Raw genomic sequence first — 23,751 nt, forward strand, 5'->3', positions numbered from 1 at the left:
TGATAAACGCATTTGAAGAGGCTGCCTCTGTTACTCCACATTCAAAATGCGTGCCTTTATTCTGGATGACTATGTAGTAATATTGGCGCGTGTGTGCCTTCTCCTGCAGATGTACCAATGAGCTTGCATTTCCAGAGCATGTTGAAATCCCAACTGCAGAGCAAGCCCTGTGAGAAAATCAAGCCTCCCAAAAAGCTCACGTTGAAGCACCGGCCCACCATGCCTCCCGGCAGTCTGTCTGACTCTGCGCGCAAGGACCGCCACAAGCTGGTTAATACCTTCTTAGCTGCAGCCAGTAAGTGTCATCATATCTTAATTTTGGTCTTTCATTGGCAGCAGCTACCCAGTTGCTCCTGCTTGTTTGCCCCATAGCAGAGTGATTTCTATACATGGGTTGTAGTAGGAGCCAGAGCTCTGCCTTGGGAATTGTTCTAATGTAGAACTCGCCTTTGGAACATGTGAAATGGCAAACATGAGAGTGCCTCTGAGCATGAGCCCAGTACTTTCCCCTGCTCGAACAGCACAGTCGGGCCCTGCATGTCTCCGCAGGGCTTCCAGGTTGGTGGATGTAACTCTGAAGCAGACTTGAGCCCCAGTATCCCCTTCTCTTTCTTTGACCTCTAGCAGTGGGTCCCATTTTACATAAGCTGTGCTGGAGAGCAGCTGTGTAGCTTTAGTTCATAGTTCAGTTAAATTCGTAGGTGGGTGGGTGTTGGGGAGAGTTGGTCAAATATTTTACAGTGAGGTACACTCACAGAGAAGAGAGCTCAGAATATGTACAATTTAAATATGGGCTTTTAAAGACTCTCTCAAATGTGCAAGCTCAGGCAGTAGGGCAGCTAAGTATATAGTGCTAGTCAAGAGCCAGTGTGGTCCACCGGACAGAGCAAGTCCCACTGGTTCTTGACTCAAGTCCCACCTCTTGCTATGGAGCTCCCTTGTATGGCCTTGGGCATCACTCGGCGTCAATAATAATAGGAACGTAACCTCATGGGATTGCTGGAAAGACAAACACAATAGAGATTATGAAGCACTGAAGGGATTAAAAATGCAGGACAGTGGCAGAGTGGGAGGGAAGGGGAAAGAAAATGTCACATCTTGAAGATGGAAGGGTCTCTTGCTCTGAGCCGGATGATGGCTCCATCTAGCCCAGTGCTTTGTATGTTCTAATGCTCAACAGTTTTCAGGAAGAGTTTTCCCTTCATCCTGCTGTTTGAGATCCTTTTAACTGTGACCTTGAGTATACAAAAGACATGTGTCCTGCCGTTGAGCTAGGCCTCCTGCCCTCCCATCTCCTCACAAGACAGGAGCAGATCAGGTCTTAGGCTGTCTGACCTGGAAACTCTTTTGGACCTAAACCTGGATGTCTGTCGGAGCATCCTAGATATGTGTTGCTTACTGATACTTAGAGGCACACTTATTCTTTTGCATACTTTGAGGCTATGTTTTGGCACTCAAAATCAGTTCCACCGCAGCATTAATAAGCCCAAGCTACATGTCCCTAAATGTACAAGGGCAAGATATAGTATGAGTGTGTGCATGTCCCTTCCTCCATTTTCTGTGGACATTCCTATATGAGCATCAGGAGTGATGTATAGAATTGATGCAGCTGAAAAGGTAGGTTATCGCTTAAAATTGAGGATATCACATGACCCCGTTCTTGATTTGCCAGAATGTTTTACCGTGGTGGTCAAGTAAAGCCAACTGTGACTGCCTTTGCAGCCCCGCTAGAGAAAACCACTGGTACAGTTTTCCAAACTTTTGGGCCTGAAGCGTGCTGTGGAGAATGGAAGCTAGGCTTTAAAAGCCATTTGAAGTCTGGATGCAGCTAAGGAGTTCTGCACTGCAGCTCGCTTTGCAAATTATGTCCTGCAACGGCTGCTCCCTTCCCCTCTGCCCACCCTCCCTGCCCTGCCCTCATGCTCCATTGCCACTATAGCTGCATGCGCTCCAGTGGCTGAGGGGAGGCTGCCTCACTTCCTTTCCTCCTACTCCAGCACCTCACCACCAGATCTAAAGGAAGGAGGCAGGTCAAGTAGCTTTGAAGAGTGCAACCACACTTGCACTATACCTGTAAGAGCAGAGGGGAAGCCGCAGGGGAGGAAGCAGGGTGGGTGTGGGTTGTCACTTAGGGGCAATGGCTGTAGATGGCACCTCTGTGTTTTTCTGGCCTTAAAGTGCCGTAATGCGAGTGCGAGTTCCTGGGCTCTCCTGGATCTCTGCAGCAGCAGGGCCCCTTGTGGGACAGCTGTGCCCTGAAGGCCAGGAAAGAGAGGTGAAAGCAGGGCATTTTCATGGCTCTCTTTCTGTTCCACTCCTCAGCTTGCTCGCATCACAAAATCGAGCCAGACAAGGCACACAGGCAGCCCTTAGACGATCTAAGGGCTGCTCCCAAGGCCGAGAGAGCGCCTGAGCGCTCGCTTATCCTGACTCCAGTTCATGAGAGAAAGCGGTTGCGGGACAGCTCCTCCGAGAGAAGTGAAGGTAGGCTGGCCACAGCCAGGTCTGTCCGGGAAGAGCTGGGCTTTCGCACTCCTGTTCCCTCCAGCTGCGGAGAAGGGTGCCTGCTGCTTCTGGGGAGTTAAAGGGGGCCGTGGTGTCAGGCGCTGCTGCCTTGCTTCTGGTGTGCTTTAACAGCTTCTTCCTACAGGGAAGTAGGTCCTGCTGGAGGCAGGCCACTCTCTTCCTTGCGCTCTCTGTGATTCTTTTAGGTAGGTGGCTTGTTCACAGGTTGGCACAAAGATTTGTGAAAATGCATCTGTTGTTCCGTTCACCATCTTTCCCCTTTCCCTTTCCTCTCCTTTTGCGCAGTGTTGAAGCACCACACGGACATGGGAGGCCCGAGCTACCTGTCAAGCGCTATGGCCTCCACGGCCCACGGCCCCCTTGTGCGGCAGCTGTCCACGTCCTCTGAAAACTCCACCCCCCCTGCCAGCACAGGCTCCCTCGGCACCTCCTCCAGCGCGTCGGTAAGTACCTGGGGAAGGAGGCGCTCACTTACGGGCACGGAGGTTTTCCCCAACGCGGAGCATGACGTGAGCCAGGGCGTGCCTTCATTTAGCACCTTCACCCTGCACAGGTCCGTGCCGCAGGCAGTTTGCAATCTAAGATTCAGTATGGGAGAAATGACAGGGGAAGCAGAGGCAACCGAAGCGAGGATCGGGCGGCAGGAAAGCAATAGGCAATTCAGTTGCACGTGCTTAGGCTGGCTGACAGTTGGGAACGAGGGGATTGCACCAAAGCCTTCACCAACAGGTGGGGGTCCTGAGGCTTTGCTTCGGCCATCACTGCTGCTTTCTGGGGCACCGTGCCGTGTGTGGGTTTTACCCTTTAAAGCCCTAAATGGCTTAGGGCCTGGCTGTCTAAAGGCTGCCTCTCTTGCTTTGACCCTGCCTGAGTATTAAGATATGCAGGAGAACAACATTACACGCAGAGGCCTATTTGTTGGGCACGTGTGAAAGGGCTTTCTCCTGGGTCACCCCCAGACTATGGAATGCGGTCCCTCAAGAATTACGAATGCCGCCCACTCTCATGGTCTTTAGAAAGGGTCAAAAGATGCATCTTTTCAATTTAGCCCTTAAAAAATGTGTCGTTTTAATGCTTTATTCTTTTTAATGTTCTTTTTTATTGTTTGAAGTTTTTGTTCTTTTACATTATTGTGCACCACTTTGATGGCTTTTTAGCAAATAAGATGTTATGTAAAATAATAAATAAATAAGATGGGAATCGGTGGGTTGGTGAAGCAGTGGACTTGGGCTGAAGGAAGCAGAGGCAAGCCTGGCTCACTCAGCAGAACAGCCTGAGGTTCCAGGATTGGTGAGTGGTGGGCAAGCTGGTTTGGGATTTCTAAGTTTTCTCGCAAGCACTTGGGAAAAGTGTGTCCATTTCCCGGGAGCTCTCTTCTGGCTCGTAATGTCAGCGTATGCTGCTGGGACAGCGTAGGCGTCATCATGCTATCGCCTGCAAACTGCAGTTAGGTGTCATCTGCCCTGCACTCATCCCACACCCCGAGCCTCTTGGGTAGTCAGCCCCCTTCCTCCCTCTGCCATACAAACCTGCCTGGGAAAATGGTGCTTGATCTTAATACAACTGAGCGTTACAAGCTGGATGAATATAGGGGTTGGATCCAGAGACAGCTGGATCCGCTGTGCTCATGGAAGTGGACTTCCCAGCCCCCTCCTTCCCACAGCAGCCCCTCCAGCCCCCTGAAAATACTACACAGAGAGTCAGGGGACCCTGCTGAATGGGGTGAGCTGGGGAGGGGAGGGGAGCAGGAATCCCCAACATTCTGGAGGAGGAGGGCCCATCCATGAGGGAAGCCTTTCCTTTTGCAGAGGGCAGATACAGGATAATTATGGACTTCAGTGACAGCCCTAGAAGTTACAGGAAAAGTTGGGGGCTTTCTTGCGTTTATGTCCTGGACTTGGCTAAATATGATGATTGGGGTGCAGTGGTCCGTTGCACCCTGCAATACCGTTGGGCAGCCTTCCCCAACCTGGTGTCTTCCAGATGTGTTGGAGTACAACTCCCATCATCCGTGACCATTAGCCTTCCTGGCCGGGGCTGATTGAAATTGTAGTCTGACACCTCTGGAGGGCACTAGGTTGAGGAAGACCACCTTTGGGATTGCCCTTTCACCTGCACCTCATCAACGAGGACTCCTTTGAGGTAGCTTGTGGGCTCAAATAGAGTACAACAGAGGTGTGTAGGAAGAGGCATTCTTTCTTGGTTGCTCTTCAGCTAGAATTACCTCTCTCCTCAGAGACTTTGCTTTGCTTAGAGACAGATCCAGTTCGCTAGATCACTGCACCCTATCATTGTTTATTTAAGTTGTGGTGGGTTATGGTGTGTGCTGGTGTGGAGCAGGCGACTTTTGAATATTCAAGCTGCAACTGTGGCTTGTGACACATCTGCAACCCTAAAGCAGCCCATAGGTTCTTTGTAGTTTGTGAACCAAACCAACTACCCACCCTTGTTGGGTTCGGATGACATGATAAGCTTAAATAAGCCACAGTGGATTGTGGCAATTTTGTGAAATAGCACAGTGTCTTGGCTAAACTGGTATTGAGGTTTTGTGTAGATGTTTGTAGATGTTTGCTTCTTCTTTTTTTCCTTTTTTTCCCTTGAGGGCTTTTGAATCTGCATTCCATTCATGAGGGAGGTTCCTATGCCCAGAAGCAGTTGCACAGCAGGAAGAAAAGTTGGGCTTCTCTCTGTGCTGCTGCTGCTAAGGGTAGAAGAGGTCTATTTTTAAAGCTCAATTTTGGGGGTGAGTTTTAAAAATATTAAACCTGGAAGCCCTCAAGAAAGGCTAGGATTTAAATCTCACATTGAGGAGATTAAACAAGTTAACTTATTGTCGTTCATTCAGGCAGGTGTAAACAGCAGAGTTTACTGCATTTCTCATGTAAATACTATGATAAACACTATTGGGATTTTATACATGTTTACCTTTGTCCTCTATTAAAATATAAAAATACAAGTAGAGGAGGGAGCTGCTGTACTGTTCAGGAAGTTTGCACCTCCTTCTTGCTTGGTCTGTACTTCATTGGACCTCTCAGGTGCCTAAATAATAGAGGACCCACTGATGCATATCAGGTGACTTTTGCTTAGCCAATCAGTGCCAGAAGTTCTGTGTGTGTAACAATCCTATTCCCCAACATGACTAGGCTGCATGTAATGAGGTCCAGTAAACCCCCTGGTGCACATGCAGCAGCACCTCTCGCAGCTAATCTCTTCTCTCAATCATCCTGTGATCAAAGTGTAGTTTTAACAGCAGTAGATGCATGTATTCAGTTTTTGTCCAGTTAAATCTACCTTATTCATATTGAGGGGGGGAAGGAGAACACTGAGACAATGGTAAATCGTGAGCCGCCTCTATAAAGTTTTTTTTTATTATTGTTTTGTTGTTGTTTGCGCTGCTGGTGGTAGTTTTTCCATGTCTAATTTCCATCCTAAGAACCTTCCAAGTTAGGCACAACTTGTAAGAGCTTAAAATGTAAAAAGACTTGGTTTAAAATTTCCCCATAGAGCCACAGAGCTTTTCCTAGATGACTTTGGAGAAGTCGTAACTTAAAACCTTCCTCTTGGGATCCTTGAGGTTAGAACAAAATCTGAATGCTTTGTAATCTGCACTCTCAGCCCTTAGAGCAAGGGGGGGGGGGATTCTATGTTCGCAGTTCTAAACGAAGGGGATATATGAAGTACACTTAGCAACAGAACAGATTCTGTAATTCTGCTTGGGAGGGGCGGGTGGCGGCGGTGGAATGCAGATTCACTAAAAGACCCTGCTGAAATGGGGAGAGCAGAAGCAAGGCATAACAGGACTTTGGAAAACTGCTTAGGAATGGAACAGGGACAGTTGCAACCATGGAGAAGCTGCCAGGGATACCTCCCTGTGTTTCTCTACCATGAAAATACGGAACACATTGGTGCATGGATGGTATAGCCAAGCAAGATGTTCTTGAAGTGGACTCTTGGGGAAGAGGCAGATCCCCCAGCCATGCACTGTGAAGATTATGCATCAGCTGGTGAGAATATCTAAACACCCTTTGTTGCTATGGATATTAGGAGGTGTAGAGAAATGTCTACAAGTGTGGAGTTTTAGGAGAATGGTAGGCAACCTGGTACCTTTCAAGACATTTTGGACTGCAACTCCCACAATCCCTTACCATAGAACATGATGGAAGTTGTACTCCAGAGTGTCTGGAGGGCTGTTTGCCTCCCCGTGCCCTATTTAGCCTTCTTTTTCAAATACACAGGAACTTTGGACATGCTCCGTTAATAATCACACTGTGTGGGACATGGCAGAGAACTCCAAAGATTATGAGGAGGGAGGGTGATTCTCTCTCTCTCCCTCTCTCTCTCCCCCTCTCTCTCCCTCTCTCTCTCTCTCTCTCTGCAACACTGGGCCCAGATTGTCTTTACTATAGAGATGGCCTAAGGCATGCCACTTTTCCCCACCCACCTTACTAAATGCTGTTCCTTTCAGGTGTACGAGGTGCCCACTCCGCAAGAGAGAGCTTGCAGCCTACAATTGCTATTCAGAAATGATCCCAGGATCCTCCTCCTGATTTGGCCTCACGCCCTTGCCCTTGCGTCATTTCATAGCTGTGGATTCTGTTGATCAAAGATGGGCAGGCCCTGCCGCTGTTTGATATGCTTGCTTAACCTGGGCTGCCGACGGAAGTGAGATGGGCCCTGACCTTGCCTGTGGCAGCTAATTTCTTGTCATTTGCCCCTTGCATATTTAAATAAGCTAGAGGTCAAGTGAGTTCAGGGAGCTCTTATTCCGGGATAAGCATTTGGTAAACAGACCCACAAGTATGTAACCGCACCAAATGGTAGAGATACTCACTTCTTCATTGTGGGCTGCACTAAGTGTGGGGATGCCGAAAGACATCAGCCTAAATTCCCTGGAAAACATTTTAATCAATAAGGAGCAATAAATTCCCCAGAGTACCTCCTTAGTGCTGAACTGCTTAGCGTTCCTAGCAGCAGAGCTGGGAAAACTGCTTTCAGGGCTTGCCTTGAAAGCCCGTAGTACCAAATTCTTCGGGTGTGTTTTCTGTGACTCAAGCTCTTGGGTCTCCTTCAGCACTGGACAAACACCAGAACGGGGACCCTCCTTGCTTAGTGTCTCTGGCTGGTCTTGGAATTATTTCCTCTTCATCTCATTCTTTTTGTTCTGTGTTTGTTTTGTAGCAGCAGCCAAGGAGGAGGAGAGGGGAAAGCTCTTTTGACATTAACAACATTGTCATCCCTATGTCTGTTGCTGCAACAACCCGTGTAGAAAAGCTGCAGTACAAGGAAATCCTTACACCAAGGTATGTCCAGTGACTTAGCATCTTCAGCCTTCATATTCTCCCTGCTTCTTGAAATCTAGTTGCATGGTGTAGGGTAGTGGTTCTCAAACCTCGCCTACCTCCCCCCCACCCCATGGACCACTTGAAAATTGCTGTGGATCTCGGTGGACTACTTCATACACTTTTTTGTTCTACAAATCAAGCCACATACATTTTGAATAAATAATTTGAAATAAATACATATTTCATATTTTAGTCTTGCCTTTCTACAGTTTTCTGGGGGACCACATGAATGGAGCTTGCAGGCCACAGTTTGAGAACCTCTGAGTGTGCCTAGACTCTGAGCAACTTCCAAATAGATAGATAAGGGTCAGATTAAGCATTCTACGAAGTAAACTATAGCATAGGACCCCAGCCTTAATTGGGAGGGTGGCGGGAGAGCTGAGGGAATGTAGCTAATATTCCTTATAAAATTCCCTGTTGCTCAGGGTGCTTTTCATCACTAAATAGGAGAGGCAGTGGCCTCATTTCCAGTTGGAGAGAAATTTCATAAGGACTAGCAGCTTGACCTGGAGTAAGGATCAGAATACTACCTTGTTTGCATGTTTCAGAGGAAGGATGGGAATGGTTATTAGGAAGGCTGTGTGTGTTAGCAGTTACAGGTTGGGTGGGGTGCTTGCTCACTGTGTCCAGGGCACTACGTGTAGGTTGGATATTGCCATTTCTAGCCCTGTAGCAGGAAGAAGCCATGAGGCTGAACCTCTTGGCTGGGAGTCTGCATGTTTTGCATTTAGGAAGTTCTATGTTTTAATCTCTGGCTAAAGTGCTCGCTAGCGCTGGGTCAATCATTCACATAGGAAAACCTGCAGCTGAATTAAGAGTGGGGTGGATGCTCAGGGGAGAAAGGAGGCCTGAAGCGATGCACTGCTTCTCCCTTTCTGTATTGTGGGTGCCTGTGCTTCCCAATGGGTGTTGGGCAGCTCTTCTGAGCAGCAGCCACAGTGTCTCAGTGAGGGGGGCTTCGCGGGGGTGTGTGTGATTGGCAACTACCAGGAGGCATTGGTAGCCTTGTCCCTGAAACGTTGACTCCTGTTTCGTTCTCTCCTGGCTCCTACTTTTTTTGCCAATTGCGGATGGGAGGCATTTTGGCTTAGTCCTAACTCAAGTAATCTTTTTTTTAAAAAAAGGGGTGGGTGGGGAGATAGTCTTTTTAGAAGCAACCATGAGTTGCAAGGCTGGGAAATGCCTCTGTTCAGGGCCAGTAACAACAACAACAACAACAACAACACGCTTCTCCCTTTGAAGAGCTGCTGCTGGTCAGAGTAGGTCAGCCTTCCCCATTACAAACTGGAGGTGCCTGAATGGCCTGGCTGGCTGGGAATGATGGAATCTGTAGCCCAACGCATCTGGAGGGTGCCAGGTTGGAGGATTCTGAAGCAGATGATGACAATGAGTAGGCAGAGAGGGTGGCCTGGTATTAAGCAGCAGTTTGAGATGAGGCTGCTGCTTGTGGGTTCCGGAGCAGATAAAGTTTTGATTTAGTTGGGAAACCCAGAAAATTGCTTTCAACCTAAGCAGGTGAGACGGCCTGCTTGGAGACGAGAACTGGCTCTCTAGGGCATTGGGTGCTGGTGAAGGCAGTAGGGGAAGGGCTGCAAGGGCCTTCTTGGTCCTGAACGCCCCCTCGCGTGGCCTTGGCACGTCGTTGCCGAAGTCTCACGGACTTGCTAAGGTTGTTCTGAGGCACAATGGAAAGACGCCTTTCAGCTCCTTGCATGAAGGGCGAGATATAAATGTGATAAAATAACCTCCCCCACAACCAGGGAAGCATTTCCAGTGGGGTTTCCTCCAAGCCACCTGTCCCTTGCCTGGCTGCTCTTGCTGTACTTCATGCCAGGACGTGTGGCTGACTGTTCTTTTGCTAACCTGTGTTGCAGCTGGCGCGTTGTGGACATCGGTGCTCTGAAAGTGAACCCAGATGAAGACAACGAAGAGGTAATTGTTCTCCTTTGTGGCCTCTGCACAATCCCATGTGTGAAATACTGGGCACATGCAGACTTGCAATATAAATGCTAGGCTCTTAGATGCACAAGATGATCTTTAACCAAAGGAGATCAGCAAAATCGAGCATGTTGGTGACTTTTCCTGTATTGTAAATGACAAATTCCCCTCCTCCATCCAAGGAAGAGATGTCTCTCAGGCAGCCTAGCACCATTCTGTGGAAGTGGGAGTACCTGCCTAGAGGTCATTCTGGTGACGGAATGGAAAGTGGAATTGTACTTCCCTGGAACTGCTGTTGCTTTCTCAAAAAGTACTGGGGTAAAGTCCAGATGCGCGCCCACCAGCTTTGTCTAGCATTTCCTGGGGAGAGCTGGTAATGCAGGGCCGGCCTTGCTTAGTAATTAAAAGCCATACTCTGATCGCCATGGAAATGGCTTCACTTCCAACCCCCAACCCCCCCCCCCAAAAGCCTACTGGCCCCAGTTTGTAATGTTTCTGTGGGATCTGGGGAGGCGTTAGAGGGTCCACAGACTTTCAGGCTCAGACCTGAAAGTTGTCTTAAACCCAGAAAATTAAGACAGCACTAAAAACCCAGACTTGTTCGCATCCTGAGGCTGATAAATTGGGTGCAAAGGGCAGAAAGAGGCCTGGAGGTTGTGACACTTCCCCCTTGAATCTGTTCAGAAAGAGGCTACTTCTCCAACAATCATGCTACATTCCATGGCTACAGAATAAGTCCAGTTTTTCTGCTGTCTTTCGGGGCCGGGAGGCTGCTCCCTACTTTTGTTTAGGTTTTTAACTATTTGGGGGTGGGGGGTTTACTTTTGCAATCTCCGTGTTCTCCCCAAGCATGCTGATACTTCCCTCTTGAGATCATCACAGACCAGTGGGTTCTTAACTGTGATACACAGTAGAATTTCTTGCTCTTTCTCCCCCTCACATCCCAAAGACAGACAATTTCCCTACCTCAACTAATGGGCAGATTTATGAAATTGCTACACTGATGGTCCCTTGAGGATTTTCTCTCTCTCAGGTTGTGCATAGACAGGCCAATTTTAGGTCATTCCTTATGGGCAAGAAGAGAGACGGGGGTGGTGGGGACAGAGAACCATTTTTCAGATCTTGGGTGTCTCAACAAGCTCGTCTCTGCAAGGACTGGCAGCACGGGCCCATTGGAGATCCGTGTCGTTGCATTAGAGCGCAAGCACCCTTGGCAGTCTTGGTGGGAGACGACTGGAAAGCAGTGGCGTGAGCCTCTCCTTTGGCCTTGTGGGACACTGCGCCACAGATGCTGCCGCCGCTGCCACCGCTCTCCTCCAGGCAAGAACTCACTTCTCGCACAACGAGGAAGCAGAGTTGCATGCACTGCAACTTGAAGCGCTTTCTCTGCTGTCACACACCCTACTAGCCTTCTCCAGTGTAGACGTGTCTGGCGTTATTCTGCACAGCCCTGCAGAGCCCGGAAGGAACTGAGCAAGTGAGGGCATGCCCTAGTCTTCAGTGGAGGTGATGGCTGCCAAAACAGGATTTCTGGGCTGCCTGTGGGAGATCTTGTCCTTGGAGGGAGTGGGGTGAAGTGGAGGAGGTTTGTTTTGATGTTGTGGTCACTTTATTTATTTATTTATTTATTTATTTATTTAGAATATTTATATACCGCTCCTCATTGAAAAAATTTCGGAGCGGTGTACAAGGTAAAATGAAAATAAAAACAGAATAAAACAGTTAAAACAAAAAAAATTAAAAAAAGCAAGACAACAACATGTTGTTGTTGTTGTTTATGGTGGGGAAAAAGTCACCCATCTGCTGCGTTTTGCCATTTACCTATGATGAAGCTTCTTGTGAAAGTGCCCCAAGTGGCCAAATTTAATCTAATCCTAAGGAAGGAACCTTTGTGGCTGAGTATAAATCTAATCATGTGAAGAGTATGTTACAGAAACTGTAGTGGAGAGTGAGTGTTGTGTGTCTGTTTTCACTATGCGATTACTTTTATCAGTCAGCAGTGATTGTATAAGTTCAGCCTCTTGTCTCCTGAGTTCATGGTGAGCAGAATGTGATTTCTGGAGTAAGTAAGAGGAAAATCCTACAGTAGGGAAGGAAGTGTTTTTAGGCCTTCTGAAGAGAAGGATAACAAATAATAATTCTTCCTCATGGAGGAAAAGGACATTTCAGCGTCACACATGTCTCTTCTTTTATGAGCCAGGATCCCCTCCGTGTACTCTCTCCTATTTTTTCACAGCCTGCTGCTTTTTTGCCAATGAAATAAGATTATGCAATATAAAAAGGGGTAGCATGAAATGCAGAGAAAACAGGGAGGAGCCTCTATATACACTGAAATATATTTGAGCCCGTCACTTTTCAGATACCTTCTTCAGGAGTACTCTTAGGCATAGCCAACTTGAGTCTTTGGCTTCCAATTCTGTTGGGCTCTATAAATAGATTTCTGGGCATCTGGAAGCTTAATCCCCGCCCCGCCCCTCAGTATAAGCAAACACGGGCATATGTTGTATGTGTAAAACATATTTTGTATATAGAACTTGGCTGTCCTTGGATCAAAATTGCGTTTAGTTTCATACATTGCCAGCCAAGTGAATAACAGCAATACCTGGAGTTTTTGGTAGAATGATTATGCTGAGGGACATCCACATAGAAACAAATCCTTTTATTGCAATTAAGTGATATGGAGATGACCTGCTTGAGCTCACAAATAGAATATCCATATGCTTTGCAAAATCATGGCTTGTGATTGTAAACTCACTTGGCTTGGTAAAGGGCGGGGAGTTCCAGACATGTCTTTCAGTAGGCCAGATCAGTTTTCAGTGCATGAAGGTGGTCTTCCTGCCACACACCTCATCACCTCCTAAAAATGGATCCTGATATAAGACCGAAATGAGAAGACTGTTCTATGGCCAGGTTGTGTCACGCTTTATGGATTTGTTGTGTGGAGAGGGTGGATTTTGAATTGGATGAATCAGTGTGAGTCCACGTTAAATTACACCAAGTATGTGTATTCAGACATTCCTGGAGTTGTCTGACTGTCACTCCCCGCAACACCTGCACAGAAAGTTAAGGATGCGTTGGACAGACTCTTCTGGGATGGGCGGGGGAAGGTGTCCGACATCTTTATGAAGTCCCAGGCAGTGCCCTGCTAATCAGTGAAACATCAGGAACTATTGCAGTGCTCACTTTCTATAATTGCTCTTCCAGATAGAGGATCTGTCTGATGCAGCCTTTGCCACTCTCCATGCCAAGTGCGAAGAAATGGAGCGGGCGCGGTGGCTGTGGAGTACAAGTGTGCCACCTCAGCGGCGGGGCAGCAGGTAAGGCTGGCTGCTGCTTCAGCAATGTGGTGCCCTGTAAGCCCAAATGGCTTTATGATGGGTGGTTGTTCTTCACTGTTCCTTTGCATGGCCATACAGGCAGTATCTCTGTGGAGGTGCTCTGAGGTTCTGTTGGGTGAGCAAATGAAGAGCCAGTGGAGGAGGCCCTCTGGAGCTATAAAAGGTGCCTAAAACGTATTAGGCTAGCAAGAGCGGCTACCTTTAGAAACTGCAGTTGGCCCAGAATATGGGGCCTAAATTTGGGAACGTTATATTCTGGGAACAATGACAAGTGATTAAAAGCTATTAAAAGCTATTGGCTTTGAAAACCCTACATGGCTTGTGGGGGCATGGCAGCTTACAAAGCGTAAGAGGATAGCCTTGCTCCGAGGCGTTTACACTCTAAACTTCAACACAAGGAAGACAACAGAAAAAGTGGAGGAGGGATATGGAGGCTGAGGTACATCTAAACTTCAACACAAGGAAGACAACAGAAAAAGTGGAGGAGGGATATGGAGGCTGAGGTACATCTGGGAAATACATGAACTTGTTTCTGTTATGAGAAATTTGGGTTTAGTTACAGTGGGGTGTGAGAGAACTAAGGAGTTTTGCCAAATGTTGATGGCCTTTGGGTGCTTTTGAGTCTCTGAATAAAATGTCTGTTAGTTTGGCTTTTAACATGTAAAACAGAGATGCCACTTTAATTCCAGGTCTTACCGATCAACAGATGGACGGACAACCCCACAGTTGGGGAACCCATCAACCCCACAACCAGCATCACCCGATGTTGGGAACTGCTATTCACATTCTGACTTCTCCCACACCCACTCTCCGCGCAGTCCCATCAGCCCAGACCTGTTCTCTGGCCCCCACACCCCTCTATCCCGAGATTCCGTGCGGCATCTGTCCACTGAGGACACACGTTGTTCCACACCAGAATCTGGCCTTGATGAACAGGTGAGTGGTAGATTTCTTTCTCAGTGTTAAGGAGGGATCCATGAACTTGCTTCACATTGCAGATGTTAATAGTTAATGGGCCATGTTGACTTATTGCCTGCCTTCCATTTACATTATTACATGTATAATAGTTATCTAAACAATAGTGTTAATTATCTGAAGAACTAACTAATGTATAAGTGTACTCAATATATAGCTGGGTTTATGCTAATGTTAGAGTTATCTGAGCTAACGTGGGAGAGATGGAGTGGTTGTTGTCAACAAGAGCATAGATATATGGGTGAAACTGAAATCTGGTGGAATAGAACAAATTAATGAGGACCCGGTTGTCCTTGAATATAAACTCTCTAGAAAGGACAGGGAATGGTAACAGAATCACTGTGTGTGTGAGATAATACCAGGCCTGGAAATTAATTTATTACTGGGCACATAGTAACGCCTTCCTTGATTTAAACCAAAAAATGCTGACAGGGTTCTTGAGATGGAGAAAGAAATCAAGTAGGCATCCAAAGGAGAACGTGTTGTAATTATAGGTCTCTACACATCACGCGTATGGGCTCTGCACCTGCACGGAGCTCACTCCGGGCACTTCCAATAGCTGAGGAAAACTCCCCCCCCCCTTTAATGATTTGTATTGTTTCAAACATCACAGACACACATACCACACAATCATTACACAAAATACAGGCAAAAATACAAACATAACAGAAATGCAATAAAAAGCCGTTTTGGCGTGGCCCCACCCCCTGCTGCAGCTGCTCGTGTCCTAACCCTCAGTTCTTCATCGGCCACCATTGTGGCAGCATCACACGAAGGGCCTTCCAGAAGTTTTTGTCTACTTTTCTGAGGAAATTGTTCGATTTTATTCTATCTTTTCCTCTTCTCGTTGATTCCTTCTTTTTGGTTTTTTATTTATCTCGGTTTGGTTTATCTGATTGTGATCATTGGTTGCAGATCGCCCTATGAGTGTATCGCTGTTAAAGCACCCTTTAGAAAGTGTGTAAGGTACGGGAGCGAGCTTCCCCCCACAAACGGTCACTCACTTTGTGTCGTCTGCCTTGGGGAAAGGGCATGTTGAGACGTGTCATCACTGCACGTCCTTCACTAAGCAGATGTGCAAAAACAGAGCAGATTGTCTGAGGGTGGTGTTGTGGGAGAAAGCCCTGAAGGCCGCCGGTATGCCCCACGTGATTGCTGACAAACAGTGTTCAAAAATGGCCACGTCTTTGAGTTTGGTGATGGGACGAGCCGAATCACCACAAAAGCGTCACTGTGAAGAAAATAATGGGCCTTTCCATGTTGCTCCGGCCGACAAGTCACCAGTTAGAGAGCGTGTGACTCTTAACTGTGGGCAGAACCAACTTACCTCCCACTTGTGGCCAAACTTTGACACTGTCTGTGGCAAAAAAAATATCAAAAATGCCCGGACGCCCAAAATGTCTGAAATGCAGAAAAAGAAGAAAAAGAAGGATGTGCAAAAATCAGTGTCTCCACCACTGCCGCATCTGCTCTTAAATTTCCATATGTCGAGATCGAGTACATTGGTACCGACCTCGCTACTGAGACCAGTAGGGTCAATGTCAGAGGGGGAGCTGGGAGACATGACACCGACAAGGACAGATGGGTGGAGGCAGAGGCCACACAATTGCCTGGCAACGACTTAATACCGCTAGGCATCAAGCTGATTGCGACACAAAGGTAATGATGGGGGCTGTAGTGGTTAGATGGCATGTGTGGCTACGATATGCAGGTTTGAGCCAAGAGTTGCGATCTCAGATAGAGGATCTGAGAATCAGGTGTCTATCTGAGGATCAGATAGAGAACCCTTTGATGGAGAGGGCCTCTTCAATGCTGAAACTGAGAAGGCTATGGACACAATCCACAAAGCACGCACAACTACCAAGAAAATGGGATTTTCAGTCCTGCAACAGCAATATAAACCAAGATGATGGAATCGAAACTCCTACTTTCAACAGCCCAGATACCAACCCGATCATCAACCTCGACAACAGCAAGTCACAGAGGAAGTGACAGTATCCTTCTTTGCCTAGATACCAGTCTTCTCGACATCAGGCAGACTTTGGGAAGAAGCAGTGCCTTTGACTTAGCCCCCATACGGACCATAACAGAGCAGACCACCACGACCTTTGGTGCTTGACTCCTCTTTTTACAAGCTTGGGAAAGCATCACATTGAACTCATGGATGCTGAACATCATTCTCAAAGGGTACCAGATCAAATTCGATGACCTCTCTCCTTTTTCGGGCCTCAAAGTAATGCAACCCACTCTGGTTCTCTCTGAATACTCCTTTCGAAAAGGGAGCAATCCAACCAGTTCTTCCTTCTGAGATGCTAAAAGGGTTTTACTCCTAGTACTTCACAGTCCCGTAAAAGGATGAAGAACTTCATCCGATTCTGGACTTAAGAGGAGTAAACTTCTTCAGCACGCCGAAGAAATTCAGAATGGTCACAATGATTCCTATCCTTCCTTTGATGCACAGGCAAGACTAGTTTGCCATCATAGACCTGAAGGATGCATATTTTCATGTTTCCATCGAGGAGTCGAGCCAGCAGTTTCTTCGATTTATGATATGTGGCCAACCCTTACAATTTCAGGTCTTACCTTTCAGAGTCACTATGACGCTTTGCTTATTCACCAAGTGTAGGGCCACCGTCTGTGCCCATATCAGGCAAAAGGGCATAAAAGTATACTGACAACTGGTTTCTCATGGCGTGTACACGGTACCAACTTATGGGTGCAATAACTACTGCCCTTTGACTGCTCGACAACTTGGGACTCTGTGTCAATGTCAAGAAGTCATTGCTAGTGCCTCAAAGAAGGATAGATATTATCAGTGTCACTCTGGACTTGATAGCAGGGCATGGACGTTGCTCCATCTCGCCAGAGAGATTTGGGGCCTCAGTTCTGTCTGGGCAAGTACCATTCAAAAGCTTCTGGGCCTGATGTCAGCTACCACGGCTGTTGTTCCCTTTGCTCACCTCCGTATGAGGACACTACAGAACTGGTTCCTGAGGGGTTTCGACATGTGAAGAGACATGTAGAAGGTGTGTCCTGCCATATTGATGTTGGTGAGGTTGTTCCTGACCTGGTGGTCAGTACAGAAAAACCGAATAGAGGGAATGTCCTTTGCCCAGCCACCCCTCTACAGTGTTATTAATTATATTATTCTGCCCTTCAGGCCTAGGGGCCACAATAGCGGAACCGAGGGCTAGGCAGAAACCATTAGGACATGTGCAGTTGCAGCAGGGAGTGGGTTCCTGCCCAAAAGTTTTCCACAGCTATTGGAAGTACCTGGAGCGAGCTCCATGCAGGCGCAGAGCTCATATGTGTGAATGCATAGATGACCACTCGAAGACAGGTAAGCAACCTGACTTGATTTCAGTTTAAGGTGATTTTCAATAGCTCTCACATAGCTTGAGTAAGTACATCTTTGGGTCATGTCAAAGAAACAATGCCTACAATCCACAGTTGGCTACAGAATCAGTCTCAAAGAGTGCTTATCAATGGAACCTTCTCAAACTGGGGGGAGGTAACAAGTGGGGTACCGCAGGGTTCTGTCCTTGGCCCAGTGCTCTTCAACATTTTTTATTAATGATTTGGACGAGGAGGTGCAGGAAATATTTATCAAATTTGCAGATGAATTTTTTTGGGGGGTGGGATAGCTAATTCCATGGAAGACAGAAACAAACTTCAAAGTGATCTTGATAGGCTGGAGCGCTGGGCTGAAAACAACAGAATGAAATTCCATAGGGATAAATGCCAAGTTCTACCCTCAGAAAAAAAAGAAACCAAATGAACAGTTACAAGATGGGGGATACTTGGCTCAGCAATGCTACAAGTGAGAAGGGTTTTGGAATTGTTGTAGATCACAAGCTGAATATGAGTGTGATGGGGCTGCAAAAAGGTAAATGCTATTTTGGGCTGCATTAATAGAAGTATAGCTTCCAAATTGCATGAGATACTGGTTCCCCTCTATTTGGCACTGGTTAGGCCTCATCTTGAGTACTGCGTCCAGTTCGGGGCTCCACACTTCAAGAAGGATGATGATGTAGACAAGCTGGAGCGTGTTCAGAGGAGGGCAACGAGGATGATCAGGGGTCTGGAAACAAAGCCCTATGAGGAGAGACTGAAAGAACTGGGCATGTTTAGCCTGGAGAAGAGAAGATTGAGGGAAGACATGATAGCACTCTTCAAATACTTGAAAGGTTGTCACACAGAGGAGGGCCAGGATCTCTTCTCGATCCTCCCAGAGTGCAGGACATGGAATAACGGGCTCAAGTTACAGGAAGCCAGATTGTGGCTGGACATCAGGAAAAACTTCTTGACTGTTAGAGCAGTACAATGGAACCAAATCCTAAGGGAGGTCGTGGGCTCTCACACACTAGGGGTCTTCAAGAGGCAGCTAGACAATCAAGTATGTTTTAAGGTAGATTACTGCAATGAGCAAGGTGTTGGACTCGATGGCCTTATAGCCCTTTCCAACTCTACTATTCTATGTTTCTGTGACTCTGTAACACTGTCCAGGAAAGTTGTGGGATCTCTGGAGATTGCTTAATGAGGATGGCAAATTGATAACAGATGACAAAGAAAAGGCTGAAGTGCTCAATTCCTACTTTGGCTCAGTCTTCTCCCAAAAGCGGGTTTATGACCCCCCTGGAAAAAGTGAAGCAGAAGTTGAGGGGGCAGGATTCCAGTTTGAGATTGATAAACAAATGGTCAAGGAACACCTAATTTCCTTGAATGAGTTCAAATCTCCAGGGCCTGATGAACTGCATCCTAGAGTAATGAAGGAGCTAGCGGAAGAACTCTCAGAACCACTGTCGCTTATCTTTGCACAATCATGGAAGACGGGTGAGGTGCCAGACGACTGAAGGAGGTCTAACGTCCCTATCTTCAAAAAGGGCAAAAAGGAGGAACCTGGGAACTACAGACCAGTCAGTCTGACATATGTCCCTGGGAAAATTCTGGAGCAGATTATAAAGAAGTCAATCTGTAAGCACCTTGAAAACAATGCAGTGATTACTAGAAGCCAGCATGGATTTGTCAAAACCAAATCCTGCCAGACTAAGCTAATCTCATATTTTGATTGGGTAACTAACTTCCCTTGTGGACTCTGGGAATGCTGTGAACGTTATATATATTGACTTCAGCAAATCTTTTAACAAAGTGCCCCATGATATTCTGATTAACAAACTAGCTAAAAGTTTGCTAGATGGAACAACTATTAGGTAGATTCACAATTGGCTACAGAATCGGACTCAAAGAGTGCTTATCAATGGAACCTTCTCAAACTGGGGAGAGGCAACGAGTGGGCTACCACAGGGCTCAGTCCTGGGCCCAGTGCTCTTCAACATTTTTATTAATGGTTTGAACGAGGAGGTGCAGGGAACGCTTATCAAATTTGCAGATGACACAAAATTGGGTGGGATAGCTAATACCCTGGAAGACAGAAATAAACTTCAAAGTGATCTTGATAGGCTGGAGTGCTGGGCTGAAAACAACAGAATGAAATTTAATAGGGATAAATGCCAAGTTCTACATCTAGGAAATAGAAACCAAATGCAGAGTTACAAGATGGGGGATACTTGGCTCAGCAATACTACAAACGAGAAGGAGCTTGGAATTGTTGTAGATCACAAGCTGAATATGAGCCAACAGTACAATATGGCTGCAAGAAATGTAAATGCTATTTTGGGCTGCATTAATAGAAGTATAGCTTCCAAATCACGGGAGGTACTGGTTCTTCTCTATTCGGCCCTGGTTAGGCCTCATATAGAGTATTGTGTCCAGTTCTGGGCTCCACAATTCAAGAAGGACGCAGACAAGCTGGAGCGTGTTCAGAGGAGGGCAACCAGGATGATCAGGGGTCTGGAAACAAAGCCCTATGAAGAGAGACTGAAAGAACTGGGCATGTTTAGCCTGGAGAAGAGAAGATTGAGGGGAGACATGATAGCACTCTTCAAATACTTAAAAGGTTGTCACACAGAGGAGGGCCAGGATCTCTTCTCGATCCTCCCAGAGTGCAGGACACGGAATAACAGGCTCAAGTTACAGGAAGCAGTGCGACAATGGAATCAGTTACCTAGGGAGGTTGTGGGCTCTCCCACACTAGAGGCCTTCAAGAGGCAGCTGGACAAGCATCTGTCGGGGATGCTTTAGGGTGGATTCCTGCATTGAGCAGGGGGTTGGACTCGATGGCCTTGTAGGCCCCTTCCAACTCTGCTATTCTATGATTCTATGACATCAGCTTAAGATGGCGCCTTAGCCAGCAGCTCCCTCTTGCCCTGGAGAAATATAAAGCACTACTGAGCCTCACCTCAACGTTTTGCAATTCTAATGGGACATGTTACAAAGCAGCTGCGTGGCTAAAAAAGGAACCTTAGAGGCCTGCATTTCCCTGAGAAATCCTCCCTCTCATGATCTGACAGCAACCATCTGTCAAGTATGCTGTAGGGTGGATTCCTGCATTGAGCAGGAGGGGGTTGGACTCAATGGCCTTTTAGGCCCCTTCCTACTCTGCTATTCTATGATTCTATGATTTTCAAGAACAGTTTAGGCAACCATTGGGATGCGTTCTTGAAACAAGAGCTTTTTTATATAAGGCCCCAATCTTCAAATTCTGATTCATTTCCTGCTATCCAAACAATGCAGCATCTTTATTAGCCTCAATTTTTGTCATGTCTAGATCTAATTACTGACGTATTGCTGTCTTGGACGTGGGTAAGCAGGTAATGGCTCTGAGATTTTCTAAATGGTATGGGATGAAGAGCAGATGAATGTTGAAATCTTACTGACCAGCCATCCTTCACCTTTCAGACTGTACAGCCCTGGGAACGACGCAGCTTTCCGCTGTCCTACAACCCCAAGACAGAGTGCGAGGACCAGTTGGATCCCCAGGACCGGTCATCACGATGCACACGGCGCACATCCGGCAGCAAGCCCTCCCGAGAAACAGATGGAGCACCCACATCACCAACCCCTGCTTGCCTCAAGAGCCGGAACCCAGGGGCAGTGGCCACAATTCAGCGGCCAACACACAGATAAGAGATGGACAGGAAGATTAGAGCAAAAAGCAATCCACCAAACTAACTCTTGGCATTAAAGCTTCTGAAATCTGCGTTTGATATTCAAACATCCTGCCGGGAATTTTCACAGTTTTTAGTGAATTTAAGGAGTTTAGAAACTGTTTTATTTTTTTTTCCTTTCTTTCCATGTTTCCTTGTCACGCACACCTTCTCCAGTGCTGTGTGGTCTGATGAGAGCAAACTTTTCTCCCTTTCCTATGCTTTGGTGTACACTTCTCAACCAGAAGAGTGAAACTGACTAACTGACCCAGGAATTAGTTCTCTGGTGAAAGGGTACTTTTACCTTCTATTTACTCCCTCCTCCCCCCCCCCTTTTTTTTTTTTTTTTGCTGTTCAATGTCTGTTCTCCTCACCTACCACCATCACCGTGCCCTCTCCCTCCCCGAAGATTCTAGTGGATTGAAATTAGTGGTGAAAAGTGATGTCTTCTGAATACAGCTTCCCTCACTATCTGTTCTGCTCATGGGCCCTACTGGCACTAGAAAGCACTTGCAATGCAAAACCCTCTATCACTTGTTATCCTAAGGGATGGCTTCCCGTTTGTGAGCTCCAAGGAGCTCTTCCACTCCACTCACTCACTTCGCCTTGTACTGCATTATTTTTTTCTGCTGTCCATGACTGCTTTTGAATTGACCTCTCCATGATAAAGAGGAAGTGTTCTTATTTGTGCTAGAAAAGGCAATTTCCCATCAGCACCCTAGGTATGATTTTGGAGCAGTTCCACTCAGATCATATGGTGTTGTTTAGGATTATTATTGTTTTTACTAGCAAGTTAAGAGTGGGGAGAGGGCTCTCTGTCTGCCCAGCATTTCAAAACGAATTTTCCATGATAGAACACTTAGACTTCCTTTTCTAAATGTGATTTGTAATTCTCTTTCCTTTACCTGCTATTAATAATTAACACTTCTGTGTTCCTTTCTTAAGTTTGCACTCTGCCCATTAGTTTGAAAGTTGCAATCTGCTGCTAGATTGCAATATAGTAGTGTTGAGCCTTAAGTACTGGGAGAAATGTCACAGGATACAACTACTTGCCACCCAAGATCCACAAGCCATATTTTAATGAGGATGGTATGTCACTGTTCTTGTTTCTTTTCTTCCACACTCTATAAAAATTATGTAGTGTTATGCATTGCTTGAGATTGCATCTTACATTAAGGTATGTTTGAGTACCTAGAAAAATAGGACTTTGTTTTTCACCACTGTTTTAACTCCCCTTACACACAAAACTTATTTGAAAGCAAACTTCTGTCAAATTTCTTTCCTTCTTCTGAGAACTTCTTGGGCTGACTATCACCAAAGCTCAATAGGTTTGGATTTATTTTAATTTTAAAAGGCCACTGCCATCACCTCCCATCCTGCGTGACAACCAGATTCTGCACACCGATCCATCTGTAATGTTTTTCTGACCCTAGCGGTGTGGCTGTTGGTCCCTGTCCTGTTGTTAGCATTGCGCCTGTCTTCTGTATTAATCACATCACCAAAAAGGAAAAAAATACATTTTTTCTCATTTTGTAATTGTAACGAAATAGTAGCTAAACTGCTTAATGGTTGGGGTTTTTTCACAATTTTCAACATTACCTAATATTTTTGGTTCTGTTCTAGTTTAATTTCTTTTAAAAAGAGGAAAAACCCAATGCTACCATATCCCTCTGCATTAAGTGCTTTTCTATTTATAAGGTTGAAAATTCTGAATAACCCTTTTAGCGTTATAAAGGAAAAATCTACAAAAAATCCCACCTTGTATTTTGTAAATATTTCTTTTCCTGCTTCAAGCTGTGTAATGTCCTTGTTATATAGAAATGCTTTTCTTCAGAGAAGCTGATCTTTGTTTAATGTCTTGATTCTGTTGGCCAAAGCACAAATGTGTGCTTATAAAAAAAAAAAGATTAAAAAAATTAAAAAGTTAATAGAATTGTGCTAAACGTCTTCTTTGGAAAAAATGACGAGAGGAAAGAGTGGATGAGATACTAACGAAGATGCTGAGGGTTAGTCGTAAGAGGAAGAAATAGCTGGGAATGACGAAGAAGAGCAAGAGCAGCTGTCAAAATGCGAGTGACTAAATAAATCTGGGAGCAGTTCTACATTTCAAAGATAAACGGCTTTTTAAAAAATATAGTCTTGTAGTTAATAGAATACCTGCATTTGTGGGATGTGGAGTAAAGAGAGGGAAAAGTTCAGCCTAGCTTTTCTGGAAGGTGAGACCCAGCTTACAGTGAATGAAACAGAGTGTCTCATGCATATTTTTGTCAAGGTGGGCAATGGTAATTTGTGGCCAGCATAGTCACTCAAGAGGAGTGACCCTCCAGATGTGTTGTACTACAAGTTGCCCCCACCTGTTTTAGGTTGATGCTATGACAAGTATTTACAAAGGATTGAGCGTATGAAAGTGGAAACGACTTTATAACATTGTGGGAACCAGCTGTGGCTAGAATTCTCTGGCTTTCTCACCACTCTAATCCATGCCATCCCACCAACAAAGACAACTGATTTAATATTGTAGTAATGTTTTTTATTTCCAAATTCACTTTTACAGCAACAGTCAGTGTAAACCAGTTGTTAAAACAC

At 46.1% G+C, this 23,751-nt stretch overlaps 1 protein-coding gene across 4 annotated transcripts in view; it reads left to right on the plus strand.

Moving 5' to 3' along the window:
* The window catches only part of KANSL1 (KAT8 regulatory NSL complex subunit 1), a 179,688-nt gene extending 156,596 nt beyond the window's left edge, over positions 1-23,092 (plus strand). For 2 of the 4 annotated variants that reach the window (XM_063138704.1, XM_063138703.1), the window contains 8 exons: positions 110-295; positions 2,323-2,484; positions 2,812-2,969; positions 7,705-7,826; positions 9,743-9,800; positions 13,011-13,123; positions 13,834-14,080; positions 20,918-23,092. In XM_063138704.1, the coding sequence (XP_062994774.1) occupies positions 110-295; positions 2,323-2,484; positions 2,812-2,969; positions 7,705-7,826; positions 9,743-9,800; positions 13,011-13,123; positions 13,834-14,080; positions 20,918-21,145 (1,274 nt within the window). In that variant the 3' untranslated portion in view covers positions 21,146-23,092. The remainder of the gene's footprint in view (positions 1-109; positions 296-2,322; positions 2,485-2,811; positions 2,970-7,704; positions 7,827-9,742; positions 9,801-13,010; positions 13,124-13,833; positions 14,081-20,917) is intronic. The other 2 variants (XM_063138705.1, XM_063138706.1) reach the window with 2 other exon arrangements.
* Positions 23,093-23,751: the final 659 nt, after the last annotated feature.

The sequence above is a fragment of the Elgaria multicarinata genome, chromosome 11, assembly GCF_023053635.1.
Source record: "Elgaria multicarinata webbii isolate HBS135686 ecotype San Diego chromosome 11, rElgMul1.1.pri, whole genome shotgun sequence".
In the NCBI taxonomy this organism is placed as follows: Eukaryota; Metazoa; Chordata; class Lepidosauria; order Squamata; family Anguidae; genus Elgaria; species Elgaria multicarinata.